Source organism: Patella vulgata, chromosome 1 (assembly GCF_932274485.2).
Source record: "Patella vulgata chromosome 1, xgPatVulg1.2, whole genome shotgun sequence".
Classification (NCBI taxonomy): Eukaryota; Metazoa; Mollusca; class Gastropoda; family Patellidae; genus Patella; species Patella vulgata.
Window position 1 is genome coordinate 25,341,637 of NC_065879.2, and position 20,870 is coordinate 25,362,506.

The following is a 20,870-nucleotide window of genomic DNA, read 5'->3' on the forward strand; positions in this document are numbered from 1 at the left end:
AAGTTACAGTCCGATACATGCCAATATCAAAAGGAATCGAGATCTTAGCGTGATAAACCTATATTTCAAGTTTCATTGAAATCGGATAAAAAATGTGATCTATAAAATGTGGGCGTATAATAAAACAGGGTATTATTTATTGATATTCTGAATATATTGAGAGCGCACATCGCTAGGTCCTTAGAATTGTATTACTACGCCAACCCTATGTATATGTTCGGTAGCGTTCAACGTCATTGAGATTTTACGCTTTTTGATTGTCTGAATGTTCACATCGAGTGTAGCATAGTGGAAACTAGTAATACATTTCTTTAATTCTGATTTATATAAAACTATTTTTGTCATCGGTGTTGAATTGACGGTTAATAAATATCAAAGGAACTTTGATCCGTCAATTAATTGATTCAATTAAATTGTTTCAATTAATTCGCGGTCAATGTCCTCCATACACGTTCAGTTTCTTCGTCAATTAATTGATATCAATTACTTGAATTAATTGACCAAAAAATTGAACGTGTATGGGCCGCTTAAGGAACATTAGCAGTGGGAGGTTGGACAGGCGATCCTATACTCCTCGTTAAGCTGGGAATCGAAATCATGCCACTCAAGGCCCCACCCATCCCACATCTGCAGGCATCTAATCTTGGAAATTAGGTTTTACGTCAAACTTTTCTGCACGAAAACGGCTAAAGAAGGCATACGTCATTCAGTGTGCCTTGAAGGAATTTTTCCCTGATAGCGGTGCTACGTTTTACTCGAGGGAAGTGGGGTGGGGTGACTGTCCACCTCTCGTAAACAGATTTTTAATGTTGATTAAATAAATCATTTGACGAATACACTCAAACAGGTAATCTGGCGTGTCTCGTAAAAAAGTCACTCCGGCGGCCATACACGTTAATATTGAACACACTGGTGATTAGCATATGGTCTGTTAATTCATAAATTCGATGTTATATGTGCCACGGTAGATAACAACAAGCGGTTGCCATGCAAGATACACCCACACTTTACAATAGATGGACTGAGAACTGGGGAATTGGGGCCCGCCGCTCAATTTCAAATGTTTCTTGAGGCTCCACAAAACTTTGTACATATCTCGCTTTTTTTCGCAAAAGCATGGGGGCATAACAGAAGGTCCGAAGCGCACCTAACTCAAACTCATAAGATATTTTAGCATCTTAGAGTGATGGGGAGATAACGTTTTGAAAAACTGACTATTAATGGCGCTTTCTAGAGATGACCCTAAGCACCAAACCTCTAGAGAATGAATGCTTCGCTTACTAAATTCTAGACTGAACAAGCGGTTGCCCTGCAAGATATGTCCACATTTTGGATGAGATGGGCAGAGATCAAGCTAATAATATCGATTTTTCATACAATCATGGGCCATAATCCAGGATACTACGGTCCGACATGCGTCAATATCGCAAGGAACCGAGATCTTTGGGATATAAACATATTTCAATCGTCGTCTAAATTGTGACCTGTAGAATGTCCACGAACATACGTCCAGATAGACAGGGACGACGGCGTAATACGTCCAGATAAAAATGTAGGCGTATAAATAGCCCCCAATACCACGTGATTATATTTAATTTCTTTATGGGCCCCGAGCCTGCCATGCCCACAGATTCCTTCTCAGCTCATCCATGCAATGTTATGATAATATATCGAGTTTGTAATACCATAAAAGGTCAATGCTATTGGATTCCTGCGGCAAGATGAGGATGGTTTCAGCGGTCGCAGTGAACCGAAAATTTATATCCATTTGCATCGACCCACATAGTATTCAAAATAATTACTAGTTGACATTTTATTCGAAAGATATCAAACGAATATTTGACTACAATTTCGAATATATCTTTTTATATTCTTTTGATAACCATTGAGTAAAATTCAGAATAATACCTTCGTTAATTGTCTTTTTAGCCCACATTTCTCTGATCTATTTTACTATAACTAAAGCATTGACGCATTTATTCAAAATAGATTTTCTCTTGTGAAACATAAATGTTTATGTTTTAACTGGTTTTTAGTAATTATAATTCCGTCACTAACAATAAATACGAAAGGGCTACGCATTTTTCATGCAAATTAAAAATAATTTTCAATCATTGAGCGAATATGATAGTTACGTGGGCAAGCTTCTAGCAAATAGCAATATCATAGAGAAAACAAAAATAAACGACACGCATAATTAGTCTCTAAAATGTATAATTACACAATCCAATCAGGGTTGCTAGTGTTCACTTTACATGAAAAATGTGCTAAATATCTATTGTAAACCTACACGCCTCTGACGAGGACTGGAACTGCCTTTGCGTGGTTCATAGAATGCTTAGCTAAGCTTCTATTTATAGTTATTGAGGGTATTGGTGTTGCGCACACCACACATCGATATCTATTGTAAACCTACACGCCTCTGACGAGGACTGGAACTGCCTTTGCGTGGTTCATAGAATGCTTAGCTAAGCTTCTATTTATAGTTATTGAGGGTATTGGTGTTGCGCACACCACACATCGATGCATAAGCCATAGAGGATATTTGTCGTTTTAGAGTGAATAACATATTTTATTTCATCGAGAAGCAAGAAAACTAAAACGTTTTCTTGCTTAGATATGAAATAAAATATGTTATTCACGACAAAACGACAAATGTTCTATTTATTTTATGATTTTACAATCATTTTCGGTAAAAACAACATGGACTACTGCTAGCCAGTGGAATAACACTTTTATTTCACTGATAAAACGCGGTATTCCACTACTGATCATAAAATAAAATTGTATATACTGCTTCTTTAATAAAGGATTGCACTATTTTGATATATAGCTATAACACTATCAAACACTGTCTGTATGTTGCTGGTATCTGTAGCCGTAGTAAAATGGCTGTACATCTCTTTGTTATCTGTAATGCTTTGCTTAAACTTCCATTGTACAAATATCGAGGCTTCTTTATACTCATTTGTGCCTAAAAAATAAACCATGTGGTATTTATTATATGTATTCTTTATTTTTAGTTAATGGTACACTATCCCAAACTAAGACTAAAAGGAAAGAAAGAAATCAGCCTCAACAACATAATATTTCGGAGGTTTTCGGACTAACATACAGTAGTTTCATACGCCTACATTTCAGTGTCGGCGAGAAAGGGTTTAACGTCCACTCAACACAAACTAGGTCATTTCAGGACTAACACATGGTTCAATCTTAATTTCAATAATTCGCTTGAGCGTATGGCTCTTAAGCAGTGGGAGGAAACCGGAGAAAACCCACGAGGTTGGGCAGGCGACCCTACTCCTTATCACGTACAGCTGCTGGGGAATGGAAACCACGCCAGTTGAGCCAATGACAGACCTTATGATACAACGCATACGCGCTAACCATTCGGCTATAAACCCCCTCCCCACCCTGGCTCGTAAACGCGACGTTCTTTTCCGGAGATATTGGCTACAGTTTTTATCTATGGATATTCAACATTCCGCGACAATCCGTTAAGGAGTTATGTCACCTTTGCTGAAAACATTGTAAACTCGAAGGAGGATTTTTTTTTTCAAATTTGATGTGAAGTATTTGGAACATGAGAGGACATACCATATCGATATTCAAGATTCTGAGACGTTCCGTTAAAGAGTTAACTCCCATTTTATGTATAAGAGGCTACATATTTTAATCGTTTTTTAAAATTTAATTTGGTAACAAGGAGAACGCTACCATTATATTATATAGCCTTCCGCAATCCTACGTTCCGGAACAGAAAACATTTGACAATGCGATACTCCGATAGAGAGAGAAAGAGAGAAATGGGGTTTTACGTCTACTCGACACAAACTAGGTCATTTCGGGACTAACATGTGGTTTAATTTTATTTCAATAATTTGCTTGTGCGTAGGATATATTGAGCTATGTGGAACATGTTAAAGAGTCGATTTGGATCATATCTGACCCACGGTATATGTTTGACACTGGTTGAGCATTATAATAAAATCTATAAAATCTATAAAAATCTATATTCGGGCAATTAGGTGATCTCCGTTGTATACCTTACCCTTTACTTTCTATAATGAGTATGGCTCAGTGAGTAGGATGTTGACTTACTAACCTGGAGGTCCCGTGTTCGATCCCTGCATTGGCCGAGAAAATTCATCGAGATTTTCCAGCGTGGTTCCCCCTTGTCAGTGATGTAGGGCGAATGGGACGATACACCGAGGTCCCGCGTACACATTGGCGTGTACGTAAAAAAAAACCCCTTGACAGCTGGAATTTGAAATAAGAATAGGCCAAAGCGCCGCTGTCCGGGTAAATTTTGCGTCAAAGGACACTGCATGGCGTATACCCGTCTTCATTAGCCCAGTAGGAGCAAAACAGTGGGACGTTAAACACCATTTCATTTAATTTCATTTCACTGTACATGTACAATAAATGAATATTTTTCAATTTCAGGAGGCGTTGTTGGCCCATTAATGAACCGATTTAATGGGGGAGCTTTATGTATGTTTGGGGCCATTTTAGCCTCTGCTGGTTGTGTTATCAGTTTCTTCGCACAATCAGTACTGGTTTTAATATTAAGTGTTGGGGTCATGGCAGGTAGAGTATTTTATCAATTGCTTTGAGTCATTTTCGTTCAATCTGATCGTGCCATTTTGATTTTGCGATCCACCATAACCTCCTAGTCTTCAACGTATTATTCCTCTGAATGTTAGAGATTAAAACAGTTAAAGATTATTTTAAAGAAGATGGTCCATCAAGTTCAAGTCCTTTTCCTTAATGCCTCCGCCAAGAAGATGCACTAAGTTAAATATTACGTCCATTCCGTCATTGGCGGAATAAGAACTAGATGTCAAACATATTTACTAAACGCATCGCTATTTAAGGCCTAATTGTATTGAGGACTTCACTATCGCTTTCTTGTCCGGGACACCTAGTAGTTAGGGAGGCTGTACAGCCATTTTTTTTGCCTGTGCGTGGGCGCATGCGCGTGCATGGATGTGCGTGCACGTGACCTTGCACGTGCATGACCCCGTGACCTTGCAGGTGCGTGACCTTGCACTGAATGACCCCGTGACCTAATTCGTCATGACCTTGCACTGAGTGACCCCTTGCACGTGCAGTGACCTAGTTTGAGAAAGAGAGGGCGCGCGCGCGCGGGAAGAGAGAGAGAGAGAGAGAGAGAGAGCAGAAGGGAGAAGAGAGAAGGAGAAGAAGAAGGAGGGGAAGGAAGACCAAAAGAAGGGGAGACAACTCTTTTACATTGATTAAGTTGGCCCTGAAAAGGGCCGTTGGCCTCACTAGAACGTGAGGGTGCGACGCACTTTATGTCGGTTGCGTCTGATGGTCTCCACTAATTCGGGAGGGGGTCTTTTCCTGGGAGGTGTTTTTAATACCTCGTCAGGTAAGACAAAGATATCGTCAGGGGTAATCACGGCCAGAGTATTCCCTCTGAGATACAAGAGCGTATCTACGTTGAGGTTTTCCTCGAGGCGAATGATGGGATCGCCGTCAGCCATTCTGATACTGAGAGAGGGATGGTCCGTCGTTTTATTACCGTTAGGACGAATCCATTTGAGGGTATGACGTCACAGACGAGTCCATGCATGGAGCGACGTCACAGCGCTTAGCATAACGTGATGCAACGTGATACATCGTAGATTGTACGTTGGAGACTAAATATAGACGTGATGTAACGTTATACAACGCATGTGCAACGTTATATCACGTGGGGTGTATGATATCGAACGTTTGATGACGTCACGGCATATGGGGGATAAAAGGGAGAGACGCGATAGGTTTGAACACTTTCACGCTATCATCGAGCCGCGCAAGATGAGTTTTTCATTACGACCCGTCGATAGAAGATACAGTAGATTGTTCCGAACCGAATCGTTATGTGTGGACATAGACTTTTTGGAGAATTGGTCCCACGTTCCGACCATAGATGTACCACAGCAATTACACGACACCTTTGAGGCCATCATTGAGGAAATTCGTCGAACCTTGGACGCTAGAGAAAGTGACTATGTTAGAATCGCCATCAGTCACCCAGGACTCAAATCACCTATCTGGTTACCGTTTCGTGAGCATCGTTTGTTAAAAGCCGAAGACCTTTTACAGAAAGTGGCTGCCGTATTACAGAGTAATGAAGAATTTCGACTGGATCAGCGCATGTCTATGAATATATGTCACGTGACCCTTCCGGATGGCAGAGGTAGCGGAACAAACGTGAAGAAGAGACACAGTGCTAATTTCGACGAGTATTTGAAGAAAAAGAGATGCCTCGTCACCATCAAGAATGCCGACGAATTATGTTTTCAGCGAGCTATTGTCGTCGCTCGTCACTATGCCAACAAACAGGACACGCCTGAATGGGAAAGAGAAAGGAAGAGATTAGTCAACAACACAGGACCCCGAACATGGCAGACGAAGAAAACGGAAGCTCTCATCGAGGCCGTGGGTGGAACCAGGGAAGCTTGTACGGGGATGGAAACGTGGGAACTGTATGCCAAGTATTTGGGCCAACAAGGATACCAACTCAACGTTTTCTCTCAAGTCATCTTTGGTAAGGCGATCTATCGCGGAACAAAATACGTCAACGGAACACCAAAACATCTGAACCTGTATTTACACAGCAGACATTATGACGTCATTACCTCCATGCCCGCCTTTGTGGAAAGGTCGTATTTTTGTGAGACCTGTCAGGTGGGATACAGTAGTGCCGAGAAACATTCGTGTCACGTCATGTGCCAAGGTTGTAAGAAAGTGGGTCCACCCTGTCCACCCGATCCCAATACAAAGGCGTGTTACCGATGTCATCGTGTGTTTATGAGCCGGCAGTGTTTCGACAACCATCTCGCTACCCGTTCCAGAGCCAAGTGCAGTATATGTCACCGGTGGAAGAAATGTGAAAAATGTCAAAAGGAGTGGGACGTCATCAAAGCCAAGCGAAATTTGGAAGAACATCGATGCGGAGAATACCAGTGCTCCATCTGCCGAGAGTGGCACACGGCCGCAAAACAGTTTTGCTACATTCAACCGCTGAAATCACCCATCGACATGAATGAAGACAGAAAGACCCAAATCGACAAACAGCAGAAAGCAACGCTGACCCGCTTTGTCTTCTTTGACTTTGAATGCCAGCAAGATTCCGGTGAGCACATACCCAACTTATGTGTCCTGCAAACCTGTTGTCACTTTTGCCTCGATAATCAAGAACCCTGCGAGCACTGCGACATGTACTGGAATCACCAACGAGAAATTGTGTTTAAAGGTCAAGACACGCTGGACGATGTGGGAAAATGGTTTTTGCAACTCGCTGCTCACGGTACGGTGTTAGATGGTCGGAAACATGACAGTCACGAATCGAGTCCCGTGATCGCCGTGGCGCACAATTTCAAAGGTTACGACGGACTGCTGATTTTACAGACGCTGCACAAACATTCCGTGGCGCAACCCGAAGTAATTATGAACGGGGGTAAAGCGATGACGATCACTGTCGGTACGGTAAAATTCATCGATTCCCTCAACTTTTTACCGATGGCTTTACGGGACATGCCCAAGACTTTTGGCCTGCAAGAACTCAAGAAAGGTTACTTCCCTCACCACTTTAACAGACCGGAGAATGAAGATTACGTGGGCGCCTATCCTCCCGACACCGATTACGATCCAGATGGTATGAGTGTATCGGAACGAGAGAAGTTTCACGAGTGGTACGAACAACACAGTCACGACGTCTTTGATTTTCGTCAGGAAATTTTGGCTTACTGCCGCAGCGATGTAGATGTCTTGCGCCGATGTTGTGGTGTATTTCGCGAGATATTCCTCATGGACACGGGCATCGATCCCTTCGAAAAAAGCCTGACCCTGGCCTCTGCCTGCAGTCGCGTACTACGCACACACTACCTGAAGAAAGACACCCTCGTCGTCATTCCTCGAGCCCTGATGCAAGAACCGAAACCGGGTCAAGACTGGCATCGCTTCCAGCCTCGACAACAGTCCAACAAAGCCCTTCGTTGGTTGGAATGGGAACAACATCGACAGACCATGGCCGCTTTCCGAAACCAGACCCCACTACCCAACATTCGACACGCCCGCAACGGTAGTGAATGCCGAGTCGGCCCTTACAGTTTGGATGGTATGGACACGACCACCGGTACAGTGTACGAATTTCACGGGTGTGCCTTTCACGGTTGTCCCAAATGTTTTCCGGGCCCCGTCCAAGACGTTCAACACAAACATCCCTACGACCCCTCTCGTAGTATGAGAGACTTGTACCAGAAGACCCAAGAACGTCACCGCCGACTCCAGGAACAGTACGGTATGCAGACCATCCGTGTCATGTGGGAGTGTGGGATGGAGGAAGAACGACGCCAAGATCCCGAGATGAACGAATTTCTGAGCGGATTGGAAGATCAGCAATGGCCGGCCCCCGAACCTTTGTTGCCTCGTAACGCTTTCTTCGGCGGGAGAACCAATGCCATTCAACTGATGGTCAACGAGTCGGCCGAAGACATGCGCTACATCGACGTGGTGTCTCTCTACCCCTACATTTGCAAGTACGGTACGTTTCCCATCAAGGAACCCACGATCGTCACACAACCCGATCAAGACCAGTGGCAGCAGTACGAAGGGTTGATCCAGTGTTCGGTTTTGCCGCCTCGTGGCCTGTACCACCCGGTGCTTCCTTTTCGACGCAAACAGAAATTGGTGTTTGCCTTGTGTCGAAGCTGCGTCGACGAACACATGCAACAAGGAGAGATTGCCGAATACCAATCTTGTGATCACACCGAGGAACAGCGAGCCTGGGTGGGTACGTTTGTCACCCTAGAACTGAAGAAAGCGGTGGCCCTGGGATACCAAGTATTGAAAGTGTACGAAGTCTGGCACTGGAATGAATTCAGCACCTACGATCCCGAGGCCAAGACAGGAGGTTTATTTACTGGGTACATCAATCACTACCTAAAGAAGAAGATGGAAAGTAGCGGTTATCCCGACACTTGTCACACCGAAGAAGATAAGACCCGCTTCGTGAACGACGTGTACGACACCGAAGGTATTCGCCTGGATCCCGCCTCCATAAAACCCAACAAAGGTATGCGGGCGTTTAGTAAGCTCCAATTGAACACAGCGTGGGGGAAATTCGGACAGAGAGACAACTTTCCCAAGACCGAATACATCACGGAGCCCAGCGACTATTTCGAGAAAATGTTGGACGTGACCCAGACCGTGCGAGATGTCCAGTTGGTCAACGACAATATGGTATTGGTGGAAACACTGAAAAAAGATGAACACGTCGCACCCTGTCCCATCACCAACGTAGTGATCGCGGCCTTTGTCACCGCCCAGGCCCGCTTGAAACTCTATTCCGTCTTGGAAAAGTTGGGAGAACGTGTTTGTTATTTTGACACGGACAGCGTCATCTACCAATATCACTCCACCTCATGGAATCCCCCGGAAGGTTCGAGTTTGGGTCAATGGAAGAACGAGTTGCCCGAGAATGTTACCATTCGGGAATTTGTCAGCGGAGGGCCAAAGAATTACGCGTACAGGCAAAGTGATGGAAAAACTGTCTGCAAAGTCCGGGGATTCACCCTGAATTATCGTGCCTCCCAACAACTCAATTACAACATCATGAAAGAGAATGTACGGCACGTCAATCAAAACGAACCGCTTGTCATCGCCAATCCGTTCAAGATTTTCAGATCACGTGACCGACGTCTCTGGACACGCCCCGAGAACAAAAGATATAAAATCGTGTACGACAAACGTTTTGTTCAATTTAACGACGATGGCCAACCGATCAACACTTACCCCTATGGATACTGACTTTCGTGTGTCAGGGCGATGGCGACCAAACAGGGAAGATGACGAACCGGCGGAAAATACAGATTTGATCGAGAAACTAAGACGACGATGGCTCAACTTTCGGGTCTGCAACTGTTACTTACCCATCATAGAGGAAAAGCAACGCGAGGAGTGTATCGGCTGCAAGTACGAGCATCCCAGTCAGAGATACCATTCGTGTCTGGGATTGGGCGTGTGTTCCATAACGGGCGTACCCTCACATCCCGTCGACGATTACAATCACTACCTCTGGGTGGACGAGCCGAAACCAGAAGACATCGATAGCGTGCTCGGCAGTATGATGGACGATCCACGGGACCGAGTCAAGAAGTGGGAGGATGAACAACGATGGCGAGAAGACGTCGACGAAGCCTTGAAAAAGTTTTGGCGTGTGGTTCCGGGATTTAAGACGGTGTTGATCAAACGCAAAGACGAGTTTCTCGAACCCAAAGACAAAGAGAATCCCATACGACGGTGGATAGACGAGTTACCGGAGAAAAAGAAACGATGGTCCCTGGATCAAATGGATATCAACGTCATGTCCGGCAAGCTGGGAGAAGGTTGGGAATGTATTGGCAGACATCTAGGAATCAGAGAAGCGCGGATCAGTCAAGCCAAGATGAGTCATCCTAACAACGCGCGCATGCAGATTTTCACCGTCTTTAATCAGTGGCGACAAAAACACGGTAATCGAGCCGACCTGGTGACGTTGTTGGAGGCCTGTCACGTGAGTGAAGCCGTCATCGATTGGGAAGAAGTGCAAAAGTACGTGGAAAGCCTGGAAATCATAGACTAGACACGAACCAATAGAAACAAAGGAAAAGAAAGAACCAATCAAAAGAGAGTGACGTCACGGCCAAGACTATAAGAAGCGAAGTGTCAGAATCAAATTTCATTCTGCTCTCGATGGCTAGTCAAACTTGTTTCTCTTGTAACAATGTCGGACACTGGTATAGAGACTGCCCTACTCGTTCCCAACAACAGCAACGAAAACCAAGACAAGACAGACCAACTTATGGCTCCTATGGAAGTTGTTACCTCTGTGGAGAACCAGGACACTGGGCACCCCAGTGTGGAAAACGAGCCGAAGCCCAAAAAGCGAAGAGTGACGAAGAAAGAAAAGACACTGTCAAAAGAAAGTGTTACGGAGTCAAGAGACCCACCGACGACAATCACAAGTGCCTCAACTGTGGACAGCTCGGCCACGGCCTGCTCGAGTGCCAAGAAGAAATCCAAACAGAAAACAACTTCGAAGCCGTCACCAGTCGCATGTTCGACAACAACATCGATGTGCCCAGAGACAACACCCGCAGTCAGCGATACTGGTACTGGTGTGGAGAAGCGTTCGAACTCTACAGACGCTACAAAGAGAAAAAGAAAACAGCCGACGAAGCTTTCCAGTCCACCAGTTATTTCCCCGACTACCAGTGAAACCAGTGAAACCAGTGAAACCCCGAAGCCGACCGTTCTCTTGTTGGCGGAGAAGGAAACAGACAGTTTTTCCCGAGCACTTATCCAATATGCGGGTCCGAGAGATATGACCGAAGTCTTGTCCTATCCCCCCTGTTTCGATATGAGCGAATGGGTACCCGTCGTCGTCACGTTTGCCGAATTGGAAGACTGGCACCCACACGATTCGATGCAGAAGTTTTTGGGACATGTGTATTGGATTCCTCGCGTCCTTCGAAACGTACCCTGGCTGCGACAAGAGATCCTGAAGAGACAACGTGATAACTAACATTTTTTCTTTTCCTTTGTACTATAGGCCATGTTTTTTGTATTTGTATTGAATGCCATGCTATGTTTGTATTTTTTGTAAAATAAATTCTGTTCTTGTTTCACTCCATGTCTGTTGTTCTGTGGTGGGCGCGAAGGTATAAAAGGCAGGGGAAAAAGGTAGGGGGGAAACAGTGCAAGATGGATGTGGCGTTCAAACACCCCTTTACCATGTTAGTCAGCGGTCCAACGGGTGTTGGAAAGACGGTCTTTGTACAGAAATTTCTCCAAGCGTCCCTGTTCGACATCCCTCCCCAGCGCATCGTGTGGGCCTATGGGGAATGGCAAGGGAGTTACGATCGCTTTCCTTACACTTACGTCAAAGGTTTGACAGACATTGACGACGTGATGGAGCAAGTCAAGGGTCCACAAGTCTTGGTCGTGGACGATTTGATGGGAGAAGACACGGAGATATTGCAAAAGTGGTTCACGAAAAAGAGTCATCACCACGACACGAGTGTCATTTACATTGTGCAAAACTTGTTCGACAAGCAACAGCGTACCATCAGCCTGAATGCCCATTATTTGGTCTTGTTCAAGAATCCCCGAGACGCCTCACAAATTGGCGTGTTGGCCCGTCAGATGTACCCCTCCCACTCCAAGTATATGCAGGAAGCTTATGCCGATGCGACGAGTACCCCTCGCAGTTACTTACTCATTGATTTGAAACCCGATACGCCCGAAGCTTTGCGTTTGAGATCCAACATTTTACCCCAAGAGGAACCACCCATCGCCTACGTTCAAAAGGTATAAAAGGGGGACCTGTCACTCGACTTGATTCTGTTAGTCACGATGGCTCGTACGAAGAATACGCAGCGGAAACATCCGCCTCCGACCCTTCCCAGAGCGACGTTCCCGACCCTGGCACCGGACCTTCGTGATCCCACGGTACGAAGGCAGACTCGTCCGAGAATGAGGGCACCCACAAGACAATGGCTGCCCTCGTTGACACCACCTGGGAGCCCCATGTCTCCCTTACCGGCCACGCCACCACGTCTCACCTTACCGGTCACACCTCCACGCCACACAAGATCCCCTTCTCGGTCTCCCTCGCCGATCATTCGTCGACCCCGAAGAGAAAAGAAGAGTTCTATGAAAGGATTGAAGTCCTTTATTCGCAAGTTACAACATCTGACTCCCGATATGGCTTATGGACAGTTGGTCAAGAATACGGGTAGGGCACGTCTTGGATTGTTGCAGTGGTTCAAGTTGGCGGCCAACCATTTGTTGAATGGTAACATTCAACCACTGCATGCCCAGCACAAGAAATGGGTGGAACGAAATCGACAAGTGTTGAGCCAACTGACCGAGAGAAACATGCCGACGACCGAAAAACTCTCTCTGATCATGAAACCTGGAGGACGTGGGTTCTTCGGGGGTGTGTTGATTCGTATCTTGCTGCGATGGAAGGAAAGACTGCAAGAGGAAAGAAACAAGAAACGAAATAAATTCGTTCGACGGAACGTTCAGCGCGGAAGGGGTCTGAGTCCCGAGGAGTTGAAACAATATCAAGCATTGCTTCGCAAATTGACTAATCCACGAACATCACCCGTCGTCAAACAGCGACTTCTCAATCAACAAGGTGGTGCCATCGGTGCATTGCTCGCTATGGCCCTCCCAGCTTTAGCCCCTTTGGTATCTAAACTATTGGGATGACAACATGGTGGTAAACATCCCTTCATAAGAAGGGGCGAAAGAGCGAACGCTATGTTTGCCGAGTTATCTAGATTATTTGGGGGATAAGGGAAAAGGTATAAAAAGGGAACCGGTGAACGGCCCCGAGCTCAGTCATGGACACACTGCGGTACCTGTTGAACACTGCACCCAAAGACCGACCACTTCTGCTCGAGGCTCAACCCATCGTCGACGGTGTGTGTGAGTGTATTGGAAACCTGATTCGCGGCAACGTTCCTGTGACCAAGAACGTGGCCAAACGTTTGAAAAAGGACGCCCCCTTGTTACGACGTTTGGGCACGTCTAAAACACCTTGGAAGACCCGTCGGCGACTTCTGAAGCAACAAAAAGGGGGATTTTTCAAGCGGTTGGCCCGGTCCTTTCCGAAAGATGAAATTCGCCAAGAAAATGAAACTGGTGCCCTTCGACGGTCCCACCGACGTCAAACCCATCGAAGTCAGACAAGTGGAACCCGCATACGATCGAGATCCACTGGAACAGGTCGTCGAAAATGTTTACCAAGACATGCAACACGTGCTAAACGATCCCACACTAACCGACGAAAATAAAATGCAACGATACGGACAATTGTTACAACGTTTTCAAACGATGCAAAGGAAAAGAAAGCAGGTCATTCCCTTGTCGGACGAGAACATACCCGAACAAAACGAAGAAGAAGCAACCGTGGTCTCGGAGGCCCCCATCCTGGAGTCGGTCCCCCGGGTCTTTCAACATCGAGCTCGCCTTTTGTTGAAACACCTGAAGGAGAAAACACCTTGGTCGTGGAACGAGAACTTGGAATTGGTTCGGAATGGCGTACCCGTACCCGGCACCAATGCCATCGACATCGTGAACGATTTGGTTCGTCGGCGAAAGAATACTCAGGCTCCACTGGGATGGTTTGGCGTGATGCAAAGTTTGAAAGTCACGAACGTACCGCGCGAAGCCATTGGCAATCAAGAACGATGGAACGTGTTGTCCACGCCACCCACACGGACTCCCGTTCCGCCGCGACGCCCGAGAAAGAAGAAAATCTCCAGTACCGATACCCCGACTACGAGTACACCTACTGGGCGAGTCAGATCTACATCTACCAAGCGAGCCCGATGGCTCCCCTTGCAAAAACTATAAATAGCCTGATCACATGGAACCCGACAGAAACATGGAACGAAAGCTGAAGAAAGTCTATTACGACCCGAAACACCCGGCCGCTTTTGGTGGAGCCCTGGGTCTCCACAAAGCTACCGGTGTGCCCTTGGACAAAGTCAAAACATGGTTGAAACAACAAAGGCCGTACACCTTGCACAAACCACTGAAAAAGAAATTTTCTCGGACTCCCACCGTGGTGGCCGGCATAGATCATCAGTGGCAAGCCGATTTGAGCGATATGTCGGCCTTGGCCAAACAGAATGAGGGATACAGGTACTTGTTGTGTGTCATCGACGTGTTTTCCAAGTACGCTTGGGTGTTGCCCCTCAAAAACAAGACGGGAGATAGTTTGGTGGACGCCTTTCGTCGCATCTTTCAAAGTCGACAACCCCAGCGACTTCAGACGGACAAAGGCACCGAATTCCTCAATCGAAAAATGCAAGCTTACCTGAAAAAGAAAAAAATTCATTTTTTCGTGACACACAACGTCGAAACCAAGGCCAGTGTGGTGGAACGATTTCAGCGGACACTGAAAGAGCGCATGTGGCGATACTTTACTCATCGACAAACACAACGGTACATTGACGTGTTAGATGAATTGGTTCGGGCTTACAACGCCAGACGACATCGGACCATCGGTATGGCACCCCAAGACGTTCGTCCCGAACACGAATGGATGTTGACAACACCTCCACGCCCCCGCAAAAAGAAAAAGAGAGCCATGGACGTCGGTACGACCGTACGTTTGGCTTTACCGAAACACGGTGCCTTCGACAAAGGTTACTGGCCGAACTGGACTCTGGAAACGTTTAACGTCGCACCCAACGTTGGTCCCGGTTACAAGCTGTTGGACGAAAGAGGCGAACCCATACAAGGTACCTTCTATCCCGAAGAATTGCAAGCGGTTCAAGTCAACGACGACGAGATCTTTCCCATCGAAAGAGTACTCGAAAGAAAAAAAGACAAAGTGTTGGTGAAATGGTTGGGTTATCCGGCGAGTTTTAATTCGTGGATCGACAGGACCAGTCTCCAAAACGTATAAATAGGAGTGAGAGACGCTCACTTCAGTCAACATGCAAGACGAAATCACGTCCACATCCGCGACCTCCCACAATTGGTCACTCTTGGGAAAACGTGTGCCCCAAGCGGAAATCGTCTTTTTCTGTCAAGTGATTTTAGTGTACGTCGTGGCAGGTGTTTCCTTGTCCCAATTGGCTTTCAAACCCGACGGATCACAGACCACGTTGTGGACGGCCTTGCTCTCCAGTACCCTGGGTTACCTGTTACCTTCTCCGACCTTGAAAACCAAACACAATGAACAACGATCGACCCTTTTACCTCACGCTCCCTAGTGACAGTTCCATGTCGTGGTATCCCGACAACACCGTGTCCACGTATCAAACACACCTGGATCCGCCCCTTCTCGTCGATCATCGGGAATGGGAAGTGGGACTGTCCATGATCACGTTACCTGACCAATGGAACAACATCGATCACCGACACAATACGATCGGCTTACGCGTTCATTCTTGGTCGCCCTTGAGCGAAGAACCCGAAGTAAAGGTATGCCGGGAACACCACAGCATCGATCCCTCGTATTGTTTCAAGGGTGTCCAGGGTGGCGAGGCCAAGGGATCGATCGAAATGGAAACACACATCAAGAGTGACAACTACGAGTCGCTCAAACATATCCTGGATGTCCTGAACACTAGACTGGATGATTTGTGGAATCTGGCTCCCATCTACAATCATTTGGCCAATCAACCCGTCCGCTTGGATCCCAACAACAAGGAAATGACCGACCACGAGAAGAAACAGCAGAGCGATTACGAAACTCGAGAGATAATGCGTCAAGGGGCCGTGCAAAGAGGTTCCTTCGTTTCTTTCAAGAAAGACCACACCAACGATAAAGTGTATCTGAAAATCAATCACGTGCAGACGCTTTTCTACTTGGACGTATTGCCGAGAATCGAAGTTCGTCTGCGGGGACCCATCGTGTCCATGTTGGGATGGTCGGGAAACGAAATGGTGATTCCCCTGCAGTCCATAATAATGACCGGCGACGATGGCCAAAGTCTCCTGCCTTACTACGCTCACCACACCCCAAATCTTCAAATCCATTACGATCTGTTTTACGTGTACACGGACATTATTGCACCTCAGATTGTGGGCAACATGCAGGCTCCCCTGTTGGACGTGATTCCCAGTCGACGATTGTATCATCGTCCCGCCAGGATTCAATACTTACCACTGAAGTACAGTCGACTAAACTCCATTGGTCTCTATATAAGGAACGGAACGGGAAACGCCGTGCCATTTCTCGACGGTAAGGTGGTGGTCCAACTTCATTTCCGTCGCCGACGATGATTCAAGTGTACAAAAGTGGAGTGCTCAGACAGCGAGGGGCCGGACTGGTAGTGTACAGAGGGGGAATTCTGCGACAACGGGGTGCCGGGCGATGGTCGGGATTGTTGAATGCCGTCAAATCCGTGGGAAAGACTCTGTGGTCGGCCGGCAAAGCGGCCGTGAAAAAGAATGTGGCCCAAGTGTTACCCAAAGTGGGACAGAGCGTGCTCGACGCCGTCAGCGGTCGGGAAAAATGGAACTGGAAGAAAGTCGCTCAGGACACGCTTCGGCCCGCGGTGTCCAACACGATGTCCGACACACTCAAGAACGTGGTCGCCCACCTGGAACCTATAAAAGACCCCTCGCCATCCCCGTCCACTTCACATCGTCCAAAGAGGAAGAAGAAGACACAGGTCACTTCTCACAAACGACGCAAATTAGATATCTTCGATCATGGCTACGCAGGTAATGCGCAATGATTCCTGTCCCTGTGCGCGAGACGAATTGCAGAATTTGTTCAGCGTACCCGACACGCAGACGGCCATACACAAAGTGACCAATATCAGAAAGTATCCGTTGACACCCGACTTGAACCACGACGGACCCATCGAATTTCATATTTCCAATCACACCAAAGATTACATGGATTTGGCCAACATGACGCTGCACCTGGCCCTGAAGGTGACCAAGAACGACGGGAGTGACCTGGATGCGGACAGTCAAGTCGCACCCGTTAACAACCTGTTTCATTCGTTGTTCAAAGACGTCAAATTACGCTTGGGAACAGCTGCCGAAACCTTGGTCACCACTTCTCTGCCAAACTATGCCTACCGGGCTTACTTGGAGAATTTGTTGAGTTTCGGTAAGGGAGCCAAGAACGATCACCTGTCGAAACAAGTCATGTGGGAAAAAGACACAGCCGGTCAGTTCGATTCCACGAGATCCGTCGCCACCACGGTGGACGGTGTACGACAGGCGCCGAGTAACAAAGGATTGGAACAACGTCAGAAAGCCATCGCTGGCAGTCGCACCTTTGAACTGCAGTCACGTCTACACTTGGACATGTGTCTACAAGATCGGTATCTGCTTAGCGGTGTGGACGTGCGATTGAAATTGGAAAAACAATCCCCGAAATTTTTTCTGATGTACGGCGAAGGCAACGATGCAGAAGACTACAAAGTCGAATTCACCAAAGCCTACCTGAATATCCCGTTCGTCACACTGAATCCCAGTACCCGGACACGCATCGAACAGCAACTTCTATCGTCCAATGCCAAGTATCCGGTGAATCGCGTGGTGGTCCGAGACATGGTCATTCCCGACAACCGCACTCATCACATCCTAGGTAATCTGTTCGACAAGGAAATCTTGCCGAAGAGACTGATCGTGGGGTTGGTGCGCAATACGGCCTATGACGGAAGAAAAAACAGAAATCCGTTCCATTTCGAACACAATCAATTGGAAAATATCAAGCTGACCAAGCACGGGGAAATCGTGAGCGAATACGACGTGAACTTTCCCCAGCGACAAGCCATCGCACCCTACCTGGATTTGATGAAAAGGGTGGCCGTCTTAAACACCAGAGAAGACCTGGACCTCCCTTTCCACGACTATATTAATGGGTACAACCTGTATTGTTTTGATTTGACCAACGACCACGGAGCCGACGGTAACTACTTTCATGTGAAAGAGACAGGTGCACTGAATTTGGAACTCAAGTTCGGTGCGGCCCCGACAAATCACCTCAGTCTTGTTCTGTTTGCCGAATACGACAATGTCTTGGAAATCGACCACTTACGGAAAATCATCACCGATTGGTGAGGCTCTCTCCAACCGACAACTGACACGAGCTTTAAAAAAACATCTCCCCGCTCCCATTTTCGGAGGCGTGTGGGCTCGTAATCACCTGGATATACTGCACCCGACCTCGTACCCCAAAGCCTACGTCATCAACACGGACGACGAAGACCAACCGGGCAAACATTGGACCGTGTTTGTGTGTGAAGGGCCAAATCACGTCACCTTCTTTGATTCCTATGGTAGCCCCCCTGATATCTATGGAGACGCCTTTCGACGTTTCGTTCAAGATCAACGACTCGACTACCAACCCAGATGGATTCAAGGACTCGACAGTGTCGTGTGCGGACATTATTGCTTGTATTTTCTGTGTCATCGATTTCACGTTCCTTCCCCATATCCCCTTTCCGTTTTCGGTCGCGTGTATCGTGTAAACGATATACTCGTCGAACAATGGGCTAGGGATCATTTTCCCAACTTGCAACAGGAACAGAAGAAGGGTCAACGATGTCGATGCTTTTTTGCTCTGTAAATATGTTTTTTTGTAAGTTTGATTTGTCATGATAAAAAGTTTTGTTCAATAAAATGTCGACAACATATCACGTGTCTGTTTTTTTCGTGACGTCATGGTTTTTTGTGACGTCATGCTATTCTGATTGGTGAAAAATGGTATCGTCCCAACACCTTAGACTCGTCCCCTCCCGAGCTATAAATAGGAGTGTCAAAGCCAGAGATGTCATTAGCAAAATGGATCGAATTTCAAACGATCATCGCTTTTGTAAGACTTGTGGGGGGTATTACCCCATGTTTAGGGGTAATCGGCCGGATGTCGATTACCTTGTCTGCTACTGGTGTGGCGTAGATGTTTCCAATACCTATCATAAGAGGTCGAAACATCATCTCAAATGCCAGAAGCGGCCAAGGTATTTGGCGGAAAAGCCGAAGTGTTCCTGTTAAGGAACCCTCACGTTCTAGTGAGGCCAACGGCCCTTTTCAGGGCCAACTTAATCAATGTAAAAGAGTTGTCTCCCCTTCTTTTGGTCTTCCTTCCCCTCCTTCTTCTTCTCCTTCTCTCTTCTTCTTCTCCCTTCTGCTCTCTCTCTCTCTCTCTCTCTCTCTCTCTTCCCGCGCGCGCGCGCCCTCTCTTTCTCAAACTAGGTCACTGCACGTGCAAGGGGTCACTCAGTGCAAGGTCATGACGAATTAGGTCACGGGGTCATTCAGTGCAAGGTCACGCACCTGCAAGGTCACGTGCACGCACATCCATGCACGCGCATGCGCCCACGCACGCGCAAAAAAAATGGCTGTACAGCCTCCCTAACTACTCACCTAGTATTTTACCCCTAAAAATGGGTCAAGGTATCTGTCGTCATTATCTTCCTTTTGTAAGAATACACAAACGGGTGGACTCACAACTCTAAATCCGACTGTGCATGTAGGCTTGCGGGTAGAACCTGTTTGGCTGGTTCTAAACAAAGCCATGTGACGGACTAGGAAAACATGTCTTTAATTAATCCACAAAGGTTTCGTTTTGGGCTTTTCAGGTATTGGGCTTACCGTACCATTTTTTCTACCTTTTACATCTGCAGGAGGTAATATGTTCGGTAAACTAACCTGTTTGGCTGGTTCTAAACAAGGCCATGTGACGGACTAGGAAAACATGTCTTTAATTAATCCACAAAGGTTTCGTTTTGGGCTTTTCAGGTATTGGGCTTACTGTACCATTTCTTCTACCTTTTACATCTGCAGGAGGTAATATGTACGGTAAACATCGACTTACCATGATAACTGTAACATCTATTTGTCCTGGTATAGGAGGAGTTATTTTTCCCATCATGACAAGTAAGCTAGTTGACATATACAGCTGGAGGGGCGTGATTCTCATCTACGGTGGTTTGTTGCTGAACTGTTTTCCAGTAGGATATCTTAATTACATTGTTAAGCGTCGATTTTGTAACAAACTAGAACAAACGGCTAATTTGAAGGAGATGTTTAACTGTTCTCTGTTTCGGAAGCCATTGTACCTTGTGCTAGTATTCTGCGTGTTTCTGATGAATACTCTTCTACCGACTGTAAATGTTTTCTTTGTGGATATGGTGAGAGGAAAGGGTTTTGATGTAGAAACGGGCTCTTTTCTGCTGTCCATTAATGGTTTCTCGAACGTCGCCGGAAGAATCATCATTATGTTCCTTACGCCATTTTTAAAATGTGCTCGAGTTGGACAGTGGTCTCTGTATTTAAGTATAGTATCGGCAACAGTGTCAGTCTTCGTTATCGCTTCGACCTAT

The 20,870-nt window shown here is 46.5% G+C and overlaps 1 protein-coding gene across 1 annotated transcript in view; it reads right to left on the bottom strand.

Annotated features, from left to right (window-relative positions):
• Nucleotides 1-2,759: 2,759 nt before the first annotated feature.
• The window catches only part of LOC126808829 (guanine nucleotide-binding protein G(i) subunit alpha), a 50,085-nt gene continuing 31,974 nt past the window's right edge, over nt 2,760-20,870 (bottom strand). The window contains exon 8 of the mRNA XM_050533818.2: nt 2,760-2,974. Within this exon, the coding sequence (XP_050389775.1) occupies nt 2,802-2,974 (173 nt within the window). The 3' untranslated portion in view covers nt 2,760-2,801. The remainder of the gene's footprint in view (nt 2,975-20,870) is intronic.